This window comes from Medicago truncatula, chromosome 8 (genome assembly GCF_003473485.1).
Source record: "Medicago truncatula cultivar Jemalong A17 chromosome 8, MtrunA17r5.0-ANR, whole genome shotgun sequence".
In the NCBI taxonomy this organism is placed as follows: domain Eukaryota; kingdom Viridiplantae; phylum Streptophyta; class Magnoliopsida; order Fabales; family Fabaceae; genus Medicago; species Medicago truncatula.
The window spans coordinates 10,195,924-10,214,298 of record NC_053049.1 but is presented as its reverse complement, the minus strand read 5'-3'; the positions used below and the strand labels follow the sequence as shown (position 1 = coordinate 10,214,298).

General features: G+C 32.0%; 2 protein-coding genes across 4 annotated transcripts; both read right to left on the bottom strand.

Annotated features, from left to right (window-relative positions):
• Positions 1-6,952: 6,952 nt before the first annotated feature.
• LOC25500721 (histone H3-like centromeric protein HTR12) lies at positions 6,953-12,179 on the bottom strand. The gene is made up of 5 exons (XM_013589207.3): positions 12,008-12,179; positions 11,802-11,923; positions 9,893-9,967; positions 8,287-8,362; positions 6,953-7,331 (listed from the first exon to the last, which is right to left on the bottom strand). Exons 1-5 carry the CDS (start codon positions 12,069-12,071, stop codon positions 7,276-7,278), a joined length of 393 nt encoding a protein of 130 aa, XP_013444661.1. The 5' UTR covers positions 12,072-12,179; the 3' UTR covers positions 6,953-7,275.
• An 855-nt stretch (positions 12,180-13,034) lies between these two features.
• Positions 13,035-17,844, bottom strand: LOC25500720 (rhodanese-like domain-containing protein 4, chloroplastic). 3 transcript variants are annotated; one of them, XM_039828835.1, is made up of 9 exons: positions 17,006-17,844; positions 16,012-16,114; positions 15,835-15,921; positions 15,507-15,578; positions 15,333-15,407; positions 14,481-14,561; positions 14,135-14,305; positions 13,961-14,086; positions 13,035-13,455 (listed from the first exon to the last, which is right to left on the bottom strand). In XM_039828835.1, the coding sequence occupies exons 1-9, from the start codon at positions 17,641-17,643 to the stop codon at positions 13,408-13,410; spliced, it is 1,401 nt and encodes a 466-aa protein (XP_039684769.1). In that variant the 5' UTR covers positions 17,644-17,844; the 3' UTR covers positions 13,035-13,407. The 3 variants fall into 3 exon arrangements, with proteins under 3 accessions (XP_039684769.1, XP_039684768.1, XP_013444660.1); XM_039828834.1 differs by having other exon boundaries at positions 13,961-14,134; positions 14,183-14,305; XM_013589206.3 differs by having other exon boundaries at positions 13,961-14,305; positions 17,006-17,843.
• Between the last annotated feature and the right edge of the window lie 531 nt (positions 17,845-18,375).

Here is an 18,375-nt window from a genome sequence, read left to right as displayed (position 1 = left end):
ATATATCATTGATCTTATCTTATTGTATACGATTGATAGCAATCACGCACCAAATGCAAAAACAAATTGAGAGAAAAATAGTGTGGATCATCTCAAACAAACTTAATTTAATAGCTCTTAATTTTTGTATGTTTAGATCACAAAATAAAGTAACAGAAAAGAAAATGAAAGGAAAGAAAGTATAAGAAAAGAAAGAGAGTGACAAATGATTAATTTGTTAGTTAAGAGAACGTGAAAGGAAAGAAAGGTAATAAAAAATTATGTTCTCTAGTTTGATTAGATAGAAAACATGAGGAAACAAAGCTCAGAAATATATTAAATATATATTGTTTTTTTGGAGATTAAAATGGAATATATTACCAAAATAATATTCTTTCTAGCACAAAGTATACCAAGCAAGAACAAAAGAGTCATAACAATATTTACAAGTTAAAACCTAAAAATTGCAAAAAAAAAAAAAAAAAAGCAAAGAAAGAAAAAACTACTAGCCAATACCCAACATAGTAAATGGACTAAGCCACCATCCATTATAGTTTAAGGGAAAAGAGGCAAATTTCGCCTTTAACCACATGAAGGAAAGAGACTTAAACATATATTGTTTATTTGCAAAGAGTAGGGGTGTTCAAATTCAAACCGATCCAAAATAAAACTGCAAATCGACCCAACAAACCTAAAAACCGCAAAAAAATCAAATATTTTTGGATGTGTTTGGATGTTGTTTCCTAAAAACTGTTAAGATTGGATCGGATTTCGAATCGATTTTTCAAAATGAATCAAACCAAACCTAACCACAAAAGTAAATATTAATACTTATTTATTCTTTTCTTAGTATTATATATTGAATTATTCTGTATCTTGTTGGTTTTTAATCTTATATATATATATATATATATATATATATATATATATATATATATATATATTGCACTAATTTATTATATTTATTATTACTTTATATGTTTCAAAAATAATTGATAATCTTTCATACCGTAATTTATTTATTTTAATATATTTTGCATTAAACCTATTATTTTCTTTAAAAAAAAGTAAAAAATAAATAAAATATTTTGCATTTTGGATATCCAAAAACCGATCCAAATTAAACCGCATATATTTGAATCGGTTCGGTTCAAATTTTTTTAAAATAGTCATCCAAACCGAACCGAACCGCATGTGATTTTTATTTTGGATCGGATGACGTTTTGCCTTAAAACCGCATCGCGTACACCCTAACAAAGAGAATATGTAGCTCTAAAATATTATCATTTTAATTTTAATTTAAAATAGAATGCATTGACCTTGCTAATATTATATGTTTTCTAATTTATTTCTATAATAATTTTTAATATAAATACATGTGCTTCTTGATTGTCATACGATTTGATTGTTGTTATTATTTTACACCTTCTTCCACTCCAATCCAACCCCTCAATTTATAAGATGTAGTCGGTAAGGGTGGTGGTGCGACGAGTGACACCAGTCTTCTGCACCACCTCTAAATGCCAGATCTGTCAGCGTCGGCGTTAAGGTTGTTCTCCGATGGTCTCGTGTGTTTTGGTTGTTTTTGTTCCACTTCGAAACGACGGCGATTTTTCCATTTTAAATTGTTGTGTGTTCTATTTTCTGTTGGTGTGTTGTGGTGGAGTAGGTCACGGTTTTGGCGGTGATAGGAGGTGAAGGTGGTGATGACGTGGTGGTTTTGCAGTGGTGGCGACGATGCTTTTTGGTGGATCGGTGGAGAGAAGAGTCCGACTTGTGGTGGTGTGGTCGTGGATCTGGGATATGTGGTTGCGGATCTGCTCTATGGTGGTGGATTTGTGAGGTGGTGGTGATGAAGTTATTTTCATTCGTCTTCGTGGTAGGTTATGTGGTGGCTAGGGGTTTGTGGTGGTGGCTGATGGGAAGGCCAGTGGGGTTTATTGGTTTTCGTGGTGGCTGGTGCTGGTTTTTAGGGAGGATTAATGGTGGTTAATGGTAGTTTTGGTGGTGGTGGTGGTTGTGCTTGTGGTGGTTATGCTTTTTGTGGATTTTCTTCTATGAGTTTGTTGTTGATGGGGTTTTCAAATACACGGATGTTATATGGTGTGACTTGTTTAAGGTGCGGTTACATGGATTTTTGGTAGGTTTGATGGCTATTTTGGAGAGGTTTTTTAACGGTTTGGCACATGATTTGTTTATGCTATTTCCCAGTCGTTTGGTCTTTAATTTTTGGAGATGACTTCTTGGTTTGAAGTTTAGTTTTTATTGGTTTTGAGGGCCCTCGGTGGAGGGTGTTTTTGGTTTGCTTGTAGAAGTTTGTTTTTGATACATATGTGTTTGTTTTGGATGTTCCGCATATATACAGACACTTCTCCTTTGTATGTTGCTTTTAAGTCTCTTAGCTTAACATTTCTTATACTTGTTAGGATTCTTTGTGTTTTCAATAAATTTCATTTTAGCTTCTTAAAAAAATATATGAATGAAGATATAATAAGTAAAAATGATTGAATTCCAATGGGTCACCCCGTATTTTGCAAACGTTTCTACACTAGCATTATTAATTATTAACAAACAAAAAAACTAGCATTATTAATATTAAGAGCTTTGTCCTTTTTGAGCAAAAAAAACTGGTCTTATCTTCTTTCTTGTTTCCGTTCAATCCAATGCGGAAAAGAATTTTTGTGGGTTCTAGCTGAAATTTTCTTTCCTCTATTTTTTTTTTCTTCTTCTCTCTTTGAGTGGTACTAATCAATGGAAAGTTGATTTGTCTAGCATAGTGCTATAATGGCATCTCTTTAAAGACCAAAACCTTTTATCATGACTTATCAATATCATATACTCAAATGTTTGACATCAATACACACCAACATGGACATAACATTAATTTATCCTTTTGTAAATGTTTCCTTGGAAATTATTACTCCTTCCCGTTGACAGTACTTGTTACTTTTGAAGAATTTATACATATTAAATAATTAAATAAATTTTGTTATTTTTTATAAAATTACGTTTGTTTTTTTATAATACCGTTAACCATTTATTATTTCATTCTATCATTTCTCTCTTAAGTAAGGGTATTATTGACAAATTCATAACTAATGTTGCATTGAAACTTGAAAGTGACAAGTAATGTGAAACAAAATTGTTCTCCAAAAGTGATAAGTATTGTGACCCAGAGAGAGGGAGTATTAATAATAGTGATAACAATGATATTTTTATAATTGTTTTTGGGAGATTTTTTTATCAAATAGTTTAGTGACTAGACTTATAAGTGTGGAAAAATGGAAAGACGGAAGTTTGAACTTTCACCCCTCCATTTCAATGTCATAAAGCTACCAAGTGAGTAGTATTTACAAGACATTATTTCTTATCAAATTTAAACGATGTAAATTGAGATTATAAAGTCAAACTTTTACCACTAAGTTACTACATCCGTTTCTTTTTAATTGTCATATTTTGACATTTTACATAAATCAAGATAGTCAATGATTGTTACTACTTTTGATGCAATAAGTTGTACTTTTACTATAATGACCTTATTCATTTAATATCTCATTTCATATATTTCTTTCTCCGCAATAAATAACTAAAGATAATATTGGTAAAATAACGTTTAATGTTGCATTAAACTTTGAAAGTGACAATTAAATAGGAACAAAAAATTTCTTCAAAAGAGACACTTAAAAAGGAATGGAGGAAGTAACGTCTATCAACAAATAATACAAATATTATCTCTATAAATATAAACCTCGTTTATTTTTATTTTTTTAAACATAACTTTAATTAATACTGCTATTTTTTCTAAATTATAAAAAGTCAATATTAAAATGCATTATGTATGTAATTTATTAATTGTAATACACGAAACGAATATGCTTTATACTCCATCCGCCTCATAATAATTGTCTCTTCAACACTTTTTCTTAAAATAATTGTCACTTTAGAATACCAATGCAACATTTATTATTATTTTCTATTATTATACACTTATTAATTGAATTTCATTCAACTTAACTACTCCACTAACTACAATTAATAAGTGTATTTTAGTAAATTATACTAATTTTACCATTGAAATCAATACAACTACTCATTTTCTTAATAATCGTGCACAAACCTTAAACGACTATTTTTTAGAGACGGAGGGAGTACTAAATTAGAAAGAGCGATGAAAATAAAGTGTTTATAACACTTACACCATCTGATCATTATTACAAAAAAATATTTTTTAAATTCATTTCATAAATGATATACATAGTTTATAATATAGATCACATATATCTTTTATTGAATATAAACCTAAATGTGAATTTTTGTTTAAAATAATCAAAAAGTATATATTTCTTGATTTTTTTTTTGAGAGAGTATATATTTCTTGATATATATATATATGAAATATGACGAGTGTGAAACGAAAGGACCATATGTCAATTTAATTGACAATAGTACTGATTAATATCAAACAAGATCGGAAATATAGGACTGGGAATTTTCCAATGAAACTACCACGTTATAAGCTTTTTCAAGAAAGTGATAGAGATCAAATTATCTCTTTTTCGTTAATTTTATGATTCATGAATGAGATAAATCTTACATTATATATATATAAATTAATTCTTATCATTTGATCAAGACATTTTATCATTAAATTAAATGATATAAAATTTCATTTATAAATACATTGCTGAAAAATTCCCTCAAAAAAAGAAAATACATTGGTGAAAAATGAAACACGTATGTATAGTGAAAAATCATTTTACTTCTGCATGTTTGACAAAACCTTTCTTTTCCTCTTTAATGAAACCGCGTATCCTTCAGACATTTTGTCTGTGGTAGCTTTCATTCATTTTTCAGTCAATATAACCTTTTTTTTTCCTTCTTTTGTATAGATTTTGTTTCACTTATTTCTTATCTGGTTGTATAGTTTGTAGGGTAAAATCAGTGGGGAGGGAAAGCTATGGGAATTGAAATCTTTAGTAAAGAAAGGGTTAGGTATGTAGAGACCCACACAAGTAGCCACGCGTGGACATGTACATGTGACATTGGTCCCTCCCAATTACTTGGAAATTTCAAGAAGTGAATAAGGGACTTAGATTAATTTTCCCTCTTTTCTTTGCATTTTCTAAATATTGACAAACAAATAGTTAACAGCGGGAGCAGATTCCCTAATACTATATTCCTAATCCTCTCAATCACTAAATTCCATAGTGGCAATCTTTAAGTGTTATTACCAATAGGTAGAACCATATAGGTAAAAGGTAATTTATTATCTAATTTACAATTAAGCAATGTGGCTACACCTTCTAACCAACTAGCTCTTATGAAAATCTATCTTAAGGCTTGATACCAACTCAAACAATAATAGATTAGCCTTAATATCTCAAATATTACCTCATGAAAAGTTGTACCATTCAGATATCCACTTCCTCCATCTATCCTTTGTACTATGGCACAAAGGATGATAAAAAAGTTGCTTCAAATGAAAAGTGGGTTTTAGTAACTTCTTTTAAAAATTATTTTCTATAACCAAAAATTAAAAAAAATATATTGTAGGAAACAAACACAGCATCTTCTTTTCTTTTTGGTGGATAACTTCAGCTCTTTTTAATAATCTCTAAATTATTGAACTCGAAATAACTTTTTTAATAATTTGTAACAAATGAGCCATATTCATATTGAATTTTAAAGAAAATATACCATCACATATGGCTAAACATAAGTAAGTGGGTTTGTGTTGCCGGTGAGAGCGACAAGATGCGCCCCATTGTTCACTAACCTTTTCATTTAACAAAAAGGAAACTTCTAGATATTCTTTTCCCAAATGATGTTGACTACAATTTTAAACGTTTTAAGTTTTGGATATTTAGAGAACTTCTCAACTACGCGTTACCAAATTCTTACATTAGTACATTAAATTAGTGTAGTACTCGATGTAAAATAATTATAAACATAATGAACAAGTAACTTGACTAAATTCTTTTTTAAAAAAAATAAGTATTTTAACTAAAATAATGTTTTAAATTGAGTTTCCATCCAATCAGAACGGTAAGCATGCATGAGAATGGGATCTCTAGGGAGAGGATAAGAAACAAGAATTGCTTGGGACATGTTTCTAGCGTAGGACATAGGGTAAGTTTTGGAATGGAGTATGTTGATGTCTTAACGTGTGGAAAGTGATGCTGGTGATGTTGTAGTGAAGGGAATCTACACCAATGTTCGAGACAGGTTCATTATCAATCAAAAAAGTGAAGCATATAGCAAGATTCTAAGGCAAGTTATTATCAAGATTATGATGTAGCTCCACTCATAAAAATAAATAAATAAATGTTGCTAGCTACTTAGAAATTATAATCGAAGGGGGCATAGAATTGTTGCCAACCATTCACTGTAAAGAAGATTGTATAATGCTCGTCCTTAAATAGGAAGACGAAAACTTTTAATCCTTGTGTATTTGTGGTCACACCCTAAAAATATTTCATGAATTTCAATGTTTGCATTTTAGAATTAAATCCATGTGTAATTGGTATGCTCTTGTCAAAATAATTTTGGTTGAGGCCAACAAAGCTACAATGATAAGAACTCGTTCCAAAGATTTTACTTTCACAAGAGACCAAACCAGTTACCTAATCCTTATTATTACAATACATTTTGAAGAAAAAAAAACCAAAAATCCTTATTATTACACATAGATATGATCTAAATAGAGTTTATATAGACAATATTTACCTTTCAACATGAATTTATGTGATTTTGACCAAAAACCTAACATTCATGCTGGGCCACCGGTATATTGTTAACACAACCAAGAAAATTGCTCTTCTCCCTTTCAACGTGAGTTAACTCACGTTGAGCATTTTTCAACGCGAGTTAACTCCGTAGGCATGTGAATGAGCAAAAACAAAAGGAGAAGAGCAATTTCTCACAACCAATATCAAAGTTTTGCATGATTGAATTAGGAGTAAAATATCTTCTATTTAGATGCTTAAACAACATGAATTCTTTCTAACCACAACAAGTAAATACATGAATGACAATAATCTTGAAATATTTCCCTGCTACAATTTAAATAAGTTACTCATTCATTCTCACTCAGACTCAGTAGTAAATCCTTTTTCTACAATGATGGTTTATTCTACAACAGATTTTTCACCTACAAAAGATTGCTATTGACAATATGCGAGTTAGCCTAGTACCTAATTTTAATTTGAAATTGGGGTATACAAACAGCAATGGCATCATCGAAGAATGTCAAGTTTATATATAGCAACAACAATTTTCACTGCCCGTGTCGTGCTCTCACCGAGCGCATCCTATTCCTGTAAGCCTACGGGTCAACTCAAGATCCTTTTTCACTGAGACAGCCAAAATATCAAATAACAGATGTAAGGGAAAGTTATAATCAACTTATACAGCAGAAATAAAATTATATCTGGAAAATATCCGCTATACTAGCTAAAAAAAGTTCAGTTTTGGTATAAAACTCTGTTAACTCTTTAGCTCATAAAAAACAATATTTGTCAACATGAGTTCATTGATGACAATATGAAACTAGCTCCCACCAGAAAACAACACAAATATCTCTGCCTAAGAGTGACTTAACTTTTCCGGTTAATGTTAATGAAAATTGTTGATCTTAGTAATGTAGTCATCCAAGCACATCTTCTGCAACTCGTATGAATAGAGATAGCTAATAGGGGTCCGGCTCCTTGCAGTCTCTGGTGCCACACATACACACATTTGGGACATTGGTGTCCATTCAATCAAGACCAGACTTATTAAGATTCAATCTCGGTATTTTGAATTATAAAATTAAATTAAAATCTGCAATTTTTTGAACCATCCAGTCTTGATTGTACGGTCACCAATCTTCCGAATGAATGAATGGGAGATCCCCGTGACTGCAGGGAATCCGAATTCGCAAACTGCATTACCCTCTCTTTACACGGTAAAGGCAATAGTGGCATTTTTTTTTAAAATGTGATACCAAATTAAAAGGATGGGAGTTAATGGACATGACAAGTTAAAACTCCAAGTGCTTTGCTTAAAACAATGAGAGATGTTCCCAACAACTACGCTACTGCAGTTTTCCTCTTTAACTAGTATACAGATTATTGACTGTAGAATATTGTTTGAAGTCTAATTGATATTAGTAACGGAAGATTCTTATCCGTATGAATGTAACCAAGATAAAGGTTCATTCATCATCAAAATAAGAAGGAGTATATTTTATATATGATAAGTTTGAGAATAATATATGATCGATGAAAATAAAAACAGGGGAAAGACATAAAAATTAAATCAACTTACTAAGGGTAACACGCTTTGCATGAAGTGCACAGAGCATCCCACCTTCAAACATACGAACCAGATGCTCCTCAGCTGCCTACAAGATTTTCAACAAAAAAAAATTAACGAAAGAAGGATCATGTTCCATACGAAATGTAATATCAAAACAGGTGAAAAAATATTTTATCTGTTCCTTTTTAATAGCTATTTAAGATGATTGCACACAAGTTAAGAATTACAACTAATATAAAATCGTTGATTAAATTATTACTATGCCCTTCACTTATACACTTACTACAAACACTTGATTAAATTAAACTTGAATTCAAAACCAGTAAGATACACAATTTATAAGTCACAAACTTAAGCAAGATTCTTAACAAGAACATAACAACTGCGACTGTGCAAAATCGAAAACACAGTTTTGAACAAGCACCGAGACATAAACACTAAAATTTAGTTAAATCTGTTAAGACTTTATATTATGGCAGTTACATTTTAACTATTTACCCTTTATGTTATTTATTTGCAGTAATAAATAGAGAAAGGAAAAGGGAAAGGGGAACTGGTTATGGGATAGTTATTGAGTGGTTATGGAATGTGCGACCAAGCTGTCAAATTTCTTGGATAGGCATTGCCTTGTGACAATATTCTATCTCTTAGTTTATGTGTGAATTCTGAATTCTTTGTAATGTCTGTAATCAGGTTTTTGTTGCAAACATATTCTACCATCAATAAAAGTCAGTTTCTACAATTACTTGATCCTATTAAAGCACTTGTTAATCCCACCAATCTTAAAAGCAATATCGCTAATCCCACGATATCCTACCAGATTGGGATTCCTCCTATGATTAAGATCATCTGGATTGCCAAAGGTCGTAAGATCACAAATTTTACTATCTCGCCTGTCAGCCATATCGTTTCTCTAATCTTTGATATCTTCCCTGAAATATCATCTCAGCTACCGTTAACCTTGTCCAAATGAGCATGCACTAGAAAATATTCTCACTGCCACTATGAGCTATAAAATGTACTCCCACAAACAACCCCAAACAGGAGTATCCTCTAACAAGACACTCCAAGTCAAAAGACACCTTCATATATAGCAATGGCATACTATCTTAACTATCTCATGCAACTGGCATCTACAGTGAGACTGGTAACAAGATTCTCGTTTGTATACACATGGCTATATTTTTCCATAGGAAAGAGAAAATAAATCAATACCAACAGATATTGAAAATGATAAGAGTTGCGCAGCAAAGCTCGCGTGGAAGAAGCTTTCAGACAATGAGGAAAAGAAACAAAGGAAAATGTTTGAACAGATGGAGAATTCCTTCTTGGATAAAATTTGATTACAAATTTAAAAGTGTTGTATTACACTCTTACTCTCAGACTGTAAAGTGGCCTTTTCACATACAAGGTAAGTTAAGGGTGTAACGCATTTTACAATCATGAGACGGCCATGACTGAACATCGACTAACCAGAACTGTGTTGACCAATCTATTTTTTTTAATTAGTACTATGCCCCTCACTTATACACTTACTACAAACACCTTCATAATTTAAATCGTAATGTAATACATATTAAAAATATAATAGAACCATATGAAAAAAGTAACACACCTCCTGAAGTGCTAATAAGGCTTCAGCCGTCCAACGTGATACCTCCATAGATAGTTGGTTTGTAATCTGTTTGACCTACAGCCACAAGTTAAAGAAAAAAGCATTGCAGCAACAGTGAGAACAAACATCCAATAAGATCCAATTCAGCCAAATACTTGACTGGATGCCATTCCAACAAATCATAGGGCCAAGTTTAAATTATCTTCTAGATTATTGAAGCTTCTCAACAGGTATAAGGACCAGTTTCAATTATTTTCCAAGTAATAACTTATGGGAGCTTTTCAATCAAAAGTGCATGGTGCTTCGCTTTCAAAAATTACATTATAAGCTTGATATGTTTATAGAGAAGTTAAATAAGACATTCTAAAAAAAAATGCAAAAGCTAATTTCAACTTAACACAAAGAGGAATAGTTTAAAAAACTCAAAATCATCATAAGATTCTTTCAATATTTCATTTTTACATAAGTGATTATGGAGAAGTCCAAACTAACCTAAGTAACTAACATTAACATAAGAAAAGTTCTTCTAATTTCATGTGGTTATAGAGAAATTAGATGAGAAAAAACTCCAAATATAAAATTAAGATGAAGAAATTAATTTCAACTAACGTGCGAGTTTATAATGTTGTCAATCGCGAATTGTTCAAATTCTGTTATGTTAAAGTGTCATACCGCCGCTATAGCTGCTATTTGAAAACATTGGAATTTACTATTGATAGACTTGCAGTCATTGCAATATTATTTCGACTTATCTTTTCCAATAAGTGCTTGTTGAAAAATTTATTCAAATCATCTCTTAATTAATAACAAGCCATTAATTCCATATAGAGCATGCTCATTAAACAAACCACATAAAAAGTGATACAGGTCACACAAAAAAGTTCAATGAAAAATAAACAAAATAGCAACTAAACTTGATAATAAAAATGCAAACACTCCAAAAACAAGTTTTCCTTTTCCTCCTAAGTTCATACCAGCTACAAACTAATAACAAAAATCATCTGTATAAAAAAATGTCATTGTTTAGACTTAGTGGTTATGTACCACTCACACTTCAAATCGAAGAAATGTCTAGCGTCTCACAAATGTAACGAAGTCTGACATGTGTAGGTGTCTGACACAAACACATGTAGTGTATGTTTGGTTTCATTTTCAGATGAGCCAAAATTGATTCCAGAGATATAGAATCAATTTTTGACATGTTTGATTCCTCTCGAGTAAAACTAATTGTACACTCAAGTTTATCATTCAACTCACTTTTACATAAACACATCACTTCATTTTCAACATAGATCACTTCATTTTCAACTCACTTTCGGAAAAAATCAATTTTAAGTAATCAATCCATTCAATTTCTCCAAAAAAAAAAAAGTAATCAATCCATTCATAATCAATTTTTTTCACCATAAAACCAAACACACATGTAGTTGACACTAGCCCATATAGTTACACCCAATTACTTATATTCCTTAAATTATCACTAGTATCAATGTTGTGTCTCTGGTGTTCGTGTCAGTGTTTAAAAGCTCAGCAGTTGACATTGGCACATGTAGTTACATCCAATTATTTATATCTCTTAAAGAGTTTAATTAGTACGCTCTGTCGGTGTACAATTATTTTACACATGCATCAAATGATGCGTTGTCACGTCAATTAGTGAATATGACAACTCATATGTTTTCACATTCATTAATTGACGTAACAACACATTATCGGATGTATGTGTAAAGTAACCATACACTAAGAAAGTATACTAGTTTGACTACCTGTCAATCAATGTTGTGTCTGGTGTCTGTGTGAGAGTTTAATAGCTTCGTAGTACTACTAAAACCTAATTAACAGCACATTAAAAACACAAATCTAATTTCAATTTACTACTTATATAAGAGTTTGGAGTAAAAAAACTTACGCATCTAACAAACGGAGCACAAGGTATAAGCAAGTTAACAGCCTTTTGAAATTTACGAATCTCGCGAAGCGCAACTGTTCCTGGTCTATTCCTTCTTTTCTTCTTTTCCTCAGACTCATTTGCTGAAAAATAATTTTGAAATGAGTAAATACAGAAAAAAAAAATGTGAAATTGTGAAAACGAGGGTTTTAGAAATTGGAACTTACCATTACTACTACTACTGCGACGAGTGCGTTTACCAGGACGTGGAATGTGCTTGACTCTTGCCATGGAACCGCGAATTTCAGATTATGATTTTCGCTTTTTTGTGCTTTTAAGTGCTTTTACTATTAAGTGATTTTACGCATGAACAAAGAGAAAGGGTAGCGCGTTTAATTTAGAAGTAAAAAAGGACAGTATCATAACGGTCGTTTTGAAGGGGTGGTTTGGTCATTTTGTATTGAGGAAAAGGAGGCAAAAAGTGAAGAACAATGAAAATGTAAGGCCAAAACCAATAAGCGCCATTTATTCTTTAAAAACAAAATAATAAGCGCCATTATAGTATTTTACAAAAAATTTGAAGAAAATTATTAACTGAGATTCACATTTAATAATAAAATCACTTATCTCTCCTTAGTTCAGTTGATATGGACAATGCATAAAGGTCCGGGGTTCAAACCCCGACCACCATAAAAAAATAAAAAAATCACTTATCTATGAATTTCTTTAGGGTAAATACCGCTTTTCGTCCCTGTAATATTAGCGAATTCCGGTTTTAGTCCCTGTAAAAAAAACTATTTAGATTTTGTCCCTGTAATTTTAGATTCTTTCACTTTTGGTCCCTCATTCCATCATGTCAGCAGAATCTTGCTAAATGGGTTTTTCTATCTATCCAAAACCATTCTAAAAATTCAGTAGTATCTTGCTAAATGTATGTTTTACCTATTTTATAAATTGAAACACAATGTAAAGAATTTGGTGTTCATAAAAGAAAAAAAAATCAATTACAATGCTATTCATACTAAGCTGCTTTATCACTAAGCTCAAATAATGAGTTAAAAGAACACATTTGTAAAAGATCAATACTTGAATATCATTCATATTAAGTGTCTAATCAGAATTAGGGTTTTCAACTCAACAAAATGATCAGAACTAAACAAGCCTAACATAAGTTCTATACTAGACAATCACAAAGTCAAACCACACAAATACACAACCAGAAGTTCAATGCTTTACTAAATCCAAACTTTGATGAATCAACATAGACATAATTGCATACTTTGAAACCTTATTGCTTATTCAAAACTGAATGAATGTAATGTGACACTAAATCACAACATAACAACTAACAGTACAATGTTATTAAGACAGCTACCTCCACAACACAATGTTCACAATCACAAAAAAGGTTTAGTGAGTGGCACAAATGTATGGATGATAATAATAAAAAGACTAATAAATTATACAGCAAGTGACATGATTTTATCTTCAACCTAAGTTTCATGTATGTTGAAGATGTTCTGGCAGGATTATAGATTGTAGGATTATCAGCTAGCTCTTGATACATACTGAGTATTTTGGACAACTATTTTGCCTGCTATAGAATTCTCTTCATACAAGTGAAACTCTAGGGCTTTGAAGGTGATGGAGATGAAGGAGGTTTGAAATCTGGATACTGCAAGTCAAAAAAAAGAGGCAAAGTATGTGTTAGGAACATGAATATAAAACAAAATTGGCTTTCATACATTAACGCAACATTGAAACACTTTCACAGACACCGGACACGATATAGACATTGGCACGTCAACACCAATAATAATTTGAGAAAATAAATTAATTGAATGTAACTACATGGGTTGTGTTGGTGTCTGATACCGTCAGACACCGGACATTGTCTCCTATTTCATTCAGCATTTCATCCTTTTCTTGCAAAGATGGGCCTCAGAAATGAGAACTATGTGTAATTGCAAAATGCACGAAGACATGAGAGAATGACAATACAATTATTTGTCTTCTAGTTTAATATAGAGATTTTACTTCACATACTTAGGCACGGACGGATCCCCAAATGTATCAAATATGGCTGGAAAAGTTATATGCAATTTTTTTTGTTGCAAAAAGCATGTATAATCAGGCATCAAAATGAAAAATTCAAAAGAGCGATGAAATTATGACATTACATATGGGTATGGTGAAAGTGGTTTAGGTTGCACAGGAATTGACTCTGCCTCCGTTTCAGTTTTCGGCACGGAGTTTATTTCAGGAGCAGGTTCTGCTGATGCTTCTACTTTTGTCTCGGAGACAATTTCAGGAGTAGCTTCTGCTGCTGCTTCAACTTTCGTCTCGGGGACAATTTCAGGAGTAGCTTCTGCTGCTGCTTCTACTTTCGTCTCGGGGACAATTTCAGGAGTAGCTTCTGCTTTCAATACAGTTCCGCCAGCTGTAGCAAGCTCTGGAATATTTTCTGTTGGTGCAGGAAGAGCCTTATCGTTGGTGGAGGTTGGTAGAAGAGCCTTTCCGATGTCCTAATTTTCCCGGAAATTCCATTCACAGAGAACAATGTTAAAAAGGAAGGGAAAAACAAGAAGAGTCATAAATTTATATAATACACTGACAATTGTGATATATATACTCTACACTGTAACACATCATAATTGCAACTAATTTATAAGGATATTGACTAAGATAAATCTGAAGTACCTTTATTTCATCAACAAGCTCCTTAGGAGCAACCTTGGTGTTCAAAAACTCATTAACTTGTTTTAGTGTTTTCTTCCGGTCCTGCCATCAAATTAAAAATTTAATGAAAAAAGGAAAAACAAATTAATAATAGTTTACATTGTACTTAAGATAAATAAAAACAATGTTCTTCACTACCATTAAGAATATCATTGCATATGAGAGAGTAGAGGAAAACATTTTGCTTCAAAGTAAACATAAGCAAACACAGTTTATGAATCATGAAACTTATTGCTTTTCTAATGGCGCAAAGTCAAGGTCTCTCAATTTACTCATCAAATTCAACTAACTCTTCTTGTTTATGTAATTCTATTTATTATATATTATTTTGGTATTCGATTATCCTTTTCATTTATTATTATTGTTAAATACTCACAATTTCATATAAGATCGTATCTTTTTCAGGTTCAGATATGCTACCTCCCCTCCAACAACACTTCAACCGTTAGATTAATCCAATAATAGAGGTATTGTTGGTGAGGCAGATGGTGCTGTAGTGGATCCATTTTGAATTTCTTTTACCTATTTGGCACAAAATTAACTTTCCTGTTTACCTATTTGACTTAATCTTAGCCACCGACACAAACATAATAATTTATTAAAATTCAAACACAACCCCTTACAAAACTAACTCATATATTATAATTTACACTCTTGTGTTATGGTTATGTTAACATCTAGTAGTTATTCTAAAATTAATGCATAAACATACAGCAGAAAAACGTTGGCTTTCTGGATTCAACAGTGTCTTGTTCAACAGAATTGATGATAATAAACAACATAAATCCATCCTGCATAGAAAAACAAACTTACCTCAGCAAATAGAAGCTTCTTACTTGCAAACTGAACAATTGCAGCTGATCCTACAAGTTGGAGAATTGTTTCTACCTAAAAAAATAGAGTAACGTCACGAAAAATATGTCAGAAGAGTCGTACGATAATGTATTATTGCATGTTGAGAAAAAGGTAATAACTCATTGGATCAACCTCAGAAAAAGCTAATACACCCAATCCAGTAGCTGCAGCAATCCCAAGAGTAACAGCCAAGCCATCAGATTCCTACAATAAACCGACATAAATTATAAACACTCAAAAAGCTAAGATTTAACGATTTCCTATGTTCCCTTTCTTGCTCGCAAAAATCTTTAATTTGAGAAAGCTCAAATTTTGTTTTCTCCATCATTCCATCATATTCTTTAATTTAACAGAAGGGTTTTTCCAACTATTTTGCAGTCTGAAAACTTAATAGTTGTATCTTGCATGTGCTTCAACATTGTATATTACAATAACAAATAGAGAAATCCAAGATACATACTCCGATTGCATCATTGATAGTGTCTGTCAAACTGCCAAAATCCAAGCTCAATGCTTTCTTCGGTTCAACCCAAGGAAGACCACTATTCTGCAGAATTCCAGAATATGTTATGTGAGTGTATTGGCGAAGATAGAAAATTTTGGAATTAGAATTATAATAAATATGAAAAATCAATACCTGCCATCCTTGCGGTCCTTCCGCACCATCTTTAATTGCATAAGCGGACTTAAATCCGTTAAGGGTAACCAACTCTGCAACCAGTTCAGAGTTCCCATCAAATCTGGCTTCCATCACAAGTTCACTCAATCAGCTTCAAGTATATTCTTTTGCAAAGAGCAAGAAGAAACAATAAACTTACATGATTAATTTTCCAGATGTATCGGCTTTGACTAATTTTATTTTATTTTGGGTTAATTAAGTTTTTAGTCCCTATAAATATTTAGAATTTTGTTTTTAGTCCCTAAAAAATAAAATCACACTTTTTAGTCCTTATAAAATTTTCCATCAACATTTTTAGTCCTTATAAAATTTTTCATAAACTTTTTTAGTCCCTATAAAATTTTTCCATCAGCATTTTTAGTCCCTAAAAAGTGTGATTTTATTTTGTAGGGACTAAAAACAAAACTGTGAATATTTATAGGGACTAAAAACTTAATTAACCCTTTTATTTTTACCAATGTTCCTCAAAGAACATAGCCTATGTACCCTATGTGGTGACTGGTAAAACTAAACATTTTTCGCCAAACAGAAAATTGTGGTCATTGTTTGATCATTACTTCAGCTTTTGGTTGCATTCTCAGTACTAAAGTTTCCCCTACACTCATTTGGACTATGAATCACCGAGACAGACACTGGAAACAACACTGACATTGATACGTCGCCACTGGTAATAATTTAAGAAAATTTAATTGAATGTAATCACATATGTTGGTATCATGTCGGACACTAACACATGTCGGACATTAGAATTATTTACTAAAAATGCATTCTTCCTAACTTATCTTCCAATTTTTCTCTATCTCAGTTATTTACTACAGTCTATCATCTCTTTGTTAGTAATTCAGAAAATATTTTTAGAAAGTAAACAGATTCTAATTCTATGTCATAATTCATAAGCATGGATCAAAATATACAAAATGCTGCAAATAAAATTGATCTTTGTTATCCTTACTTGTCAAGAATGAACAATGTAGTATTCTCAGGCTCCTTAAACTTCAAAGAAAGCTTCTTCAAAAACACTGGCTTATCATCACCTTTATAAGTTACTGCCACTGCTTTCTTCTTCAAACCACCAACATTTGGTCCACCAACTTGTCTAATCTCAGCCAAACCTCTTATATCAAGCAACTGAGCATTCCCATCAGCACCTAATTTTGCATAAGCATTTTTAGCAGATTCAACACCCCAAGCCTTAGGTTTCTTCAAAATCTGAGACAAAACCAATGGCACTGCCAATATAGCTACACCACCAGCAAGAATTACAGGGTTCTCAGTTGCAAAGCCTATAACACTATCTACAAAACCATTAACATCAATGTCACCACCACCAGAAGCACTAGGAGATTGTCCTAATGCTTCTTCATATGTTAAAGCATTTGCAAATTCACCATTGTTAACATTCACAACTGAAGCTGCAAGAAAAAGACCCTTTTGAAAATTCTTTGATAAAAACTCTCTTAAGTTCTGTTTTTTGTTGATTGAAGTTGAAAAGTTTGAAGCTTTGCATGAAAATTTTGTGGGGTGTTTGTGTTTTGTTCTGTCAGATAGCACAGAAAGGGGGGTTAAAATAGTAGAATTGAGGGCCTCCATAGCATAATTTTGTACAACAGAAACTTTGTGAGGCTCTCAAAGTTTGGAACTTAAGGAACTATCATGAAATTTAGAATCTGAAAGGGTTGGTATATTGATATCTTGATGATGATGATGAGTTTGTTTCTTTGTGGAATGAGTGGCAAAATGGGAGAAGATAGAAAGAGAGGTGTAAAAGTAAAAGAATGTGTTGTTTTGGTGGGTTTGGTGTGTAATGCAGTGGGTGACACTGAGGACACTGAGGTGATGATGTGTCAAGGGATATATAAACAAGGCCAATGGTTGGTTGACATGTGGAAAATGAAGATGAGATGTAGCTGATGAGGATTGAGGTGAGGTTTCATGGTATGAGATTGTGTGGCTCAGAAAATGTCTTAGATTAGAGATAACTAGAACACTATGTGGAAGAAGAGAAGTAGTACTAGTACTACTACTACTCTAGAGAATGCAGTACAAGCATCTAGATGACAAAATGGATCTTGATTTCAATCATTTATGCATGGTAAACAAATTTGAATATGAATTAGTTTGGAGAATTGATTTTAGTTAAAAGTAATTTGATAGTTGATAGATTAGAGTTCGTGTATACCTTTTAAATATATTGAATAATAAATTTGAGTATAAAGTTATGTTTGAACTTTTCACATCGTTCACATTTATTAGAATTCAATCGTGAGGGGGTGCGTTGAAAATTTTAACTTCACTGCAGTCAACTCGTAGCCACTTAATTGT

What these genes read in the sequence shown, in the direction of transcription:
- LOC25500721 (XM_013589207.3), bottom strand. Translation starts at nt 12,071, where the DNA reads ATGGCAAGAGTCAAGCACATTCCACGTCCTGGTAAACGCACTCGTCGC. An exon ending in GTGCTCCGTTTGTTAGATGC is followed by an intron (nt 9,968 to 11,801) that starts GTAAGTTTTTTT and finishes TTGTGGCTGTAG; the next exon opens with GTCAAACAGATTACAAACCA. An exon ending in TGCAAAGCGTGTTACCCTTA is followed by an intron (nt 7,332 to 8,286) that starts GTAAGTTGATTT and finishes TGGCTGTCTCAG; the next exon opens with TGAAAAAGGATCTTGAGTTG.
- LOC25500720 (XM_013589206.3), bottom strand. Translation starts at nt 17,643, where the DNA reads ATGGAGGCCCTCAATTCTACTATTTTAACCCCCCTTTCTGTGCTATCT. An exon ending in ACATTGTTCATTCTTGACAA is followed by an intron (nt 16,115 to 17,005) that starts GTAAGGATAACA and finishes GATGGAAGCCAG; the next exon opens with ATTTGATGGGAACTCTGAAC. An exon ending in CTATCAATGATGCAATCGGA is followed by an intron (nt 15,579 to 15,834) that starts GTATGTATCTTG and finishes GGTTTATTGTAG; the next exon opens with GAATCTGATGGCTTGGCTGT.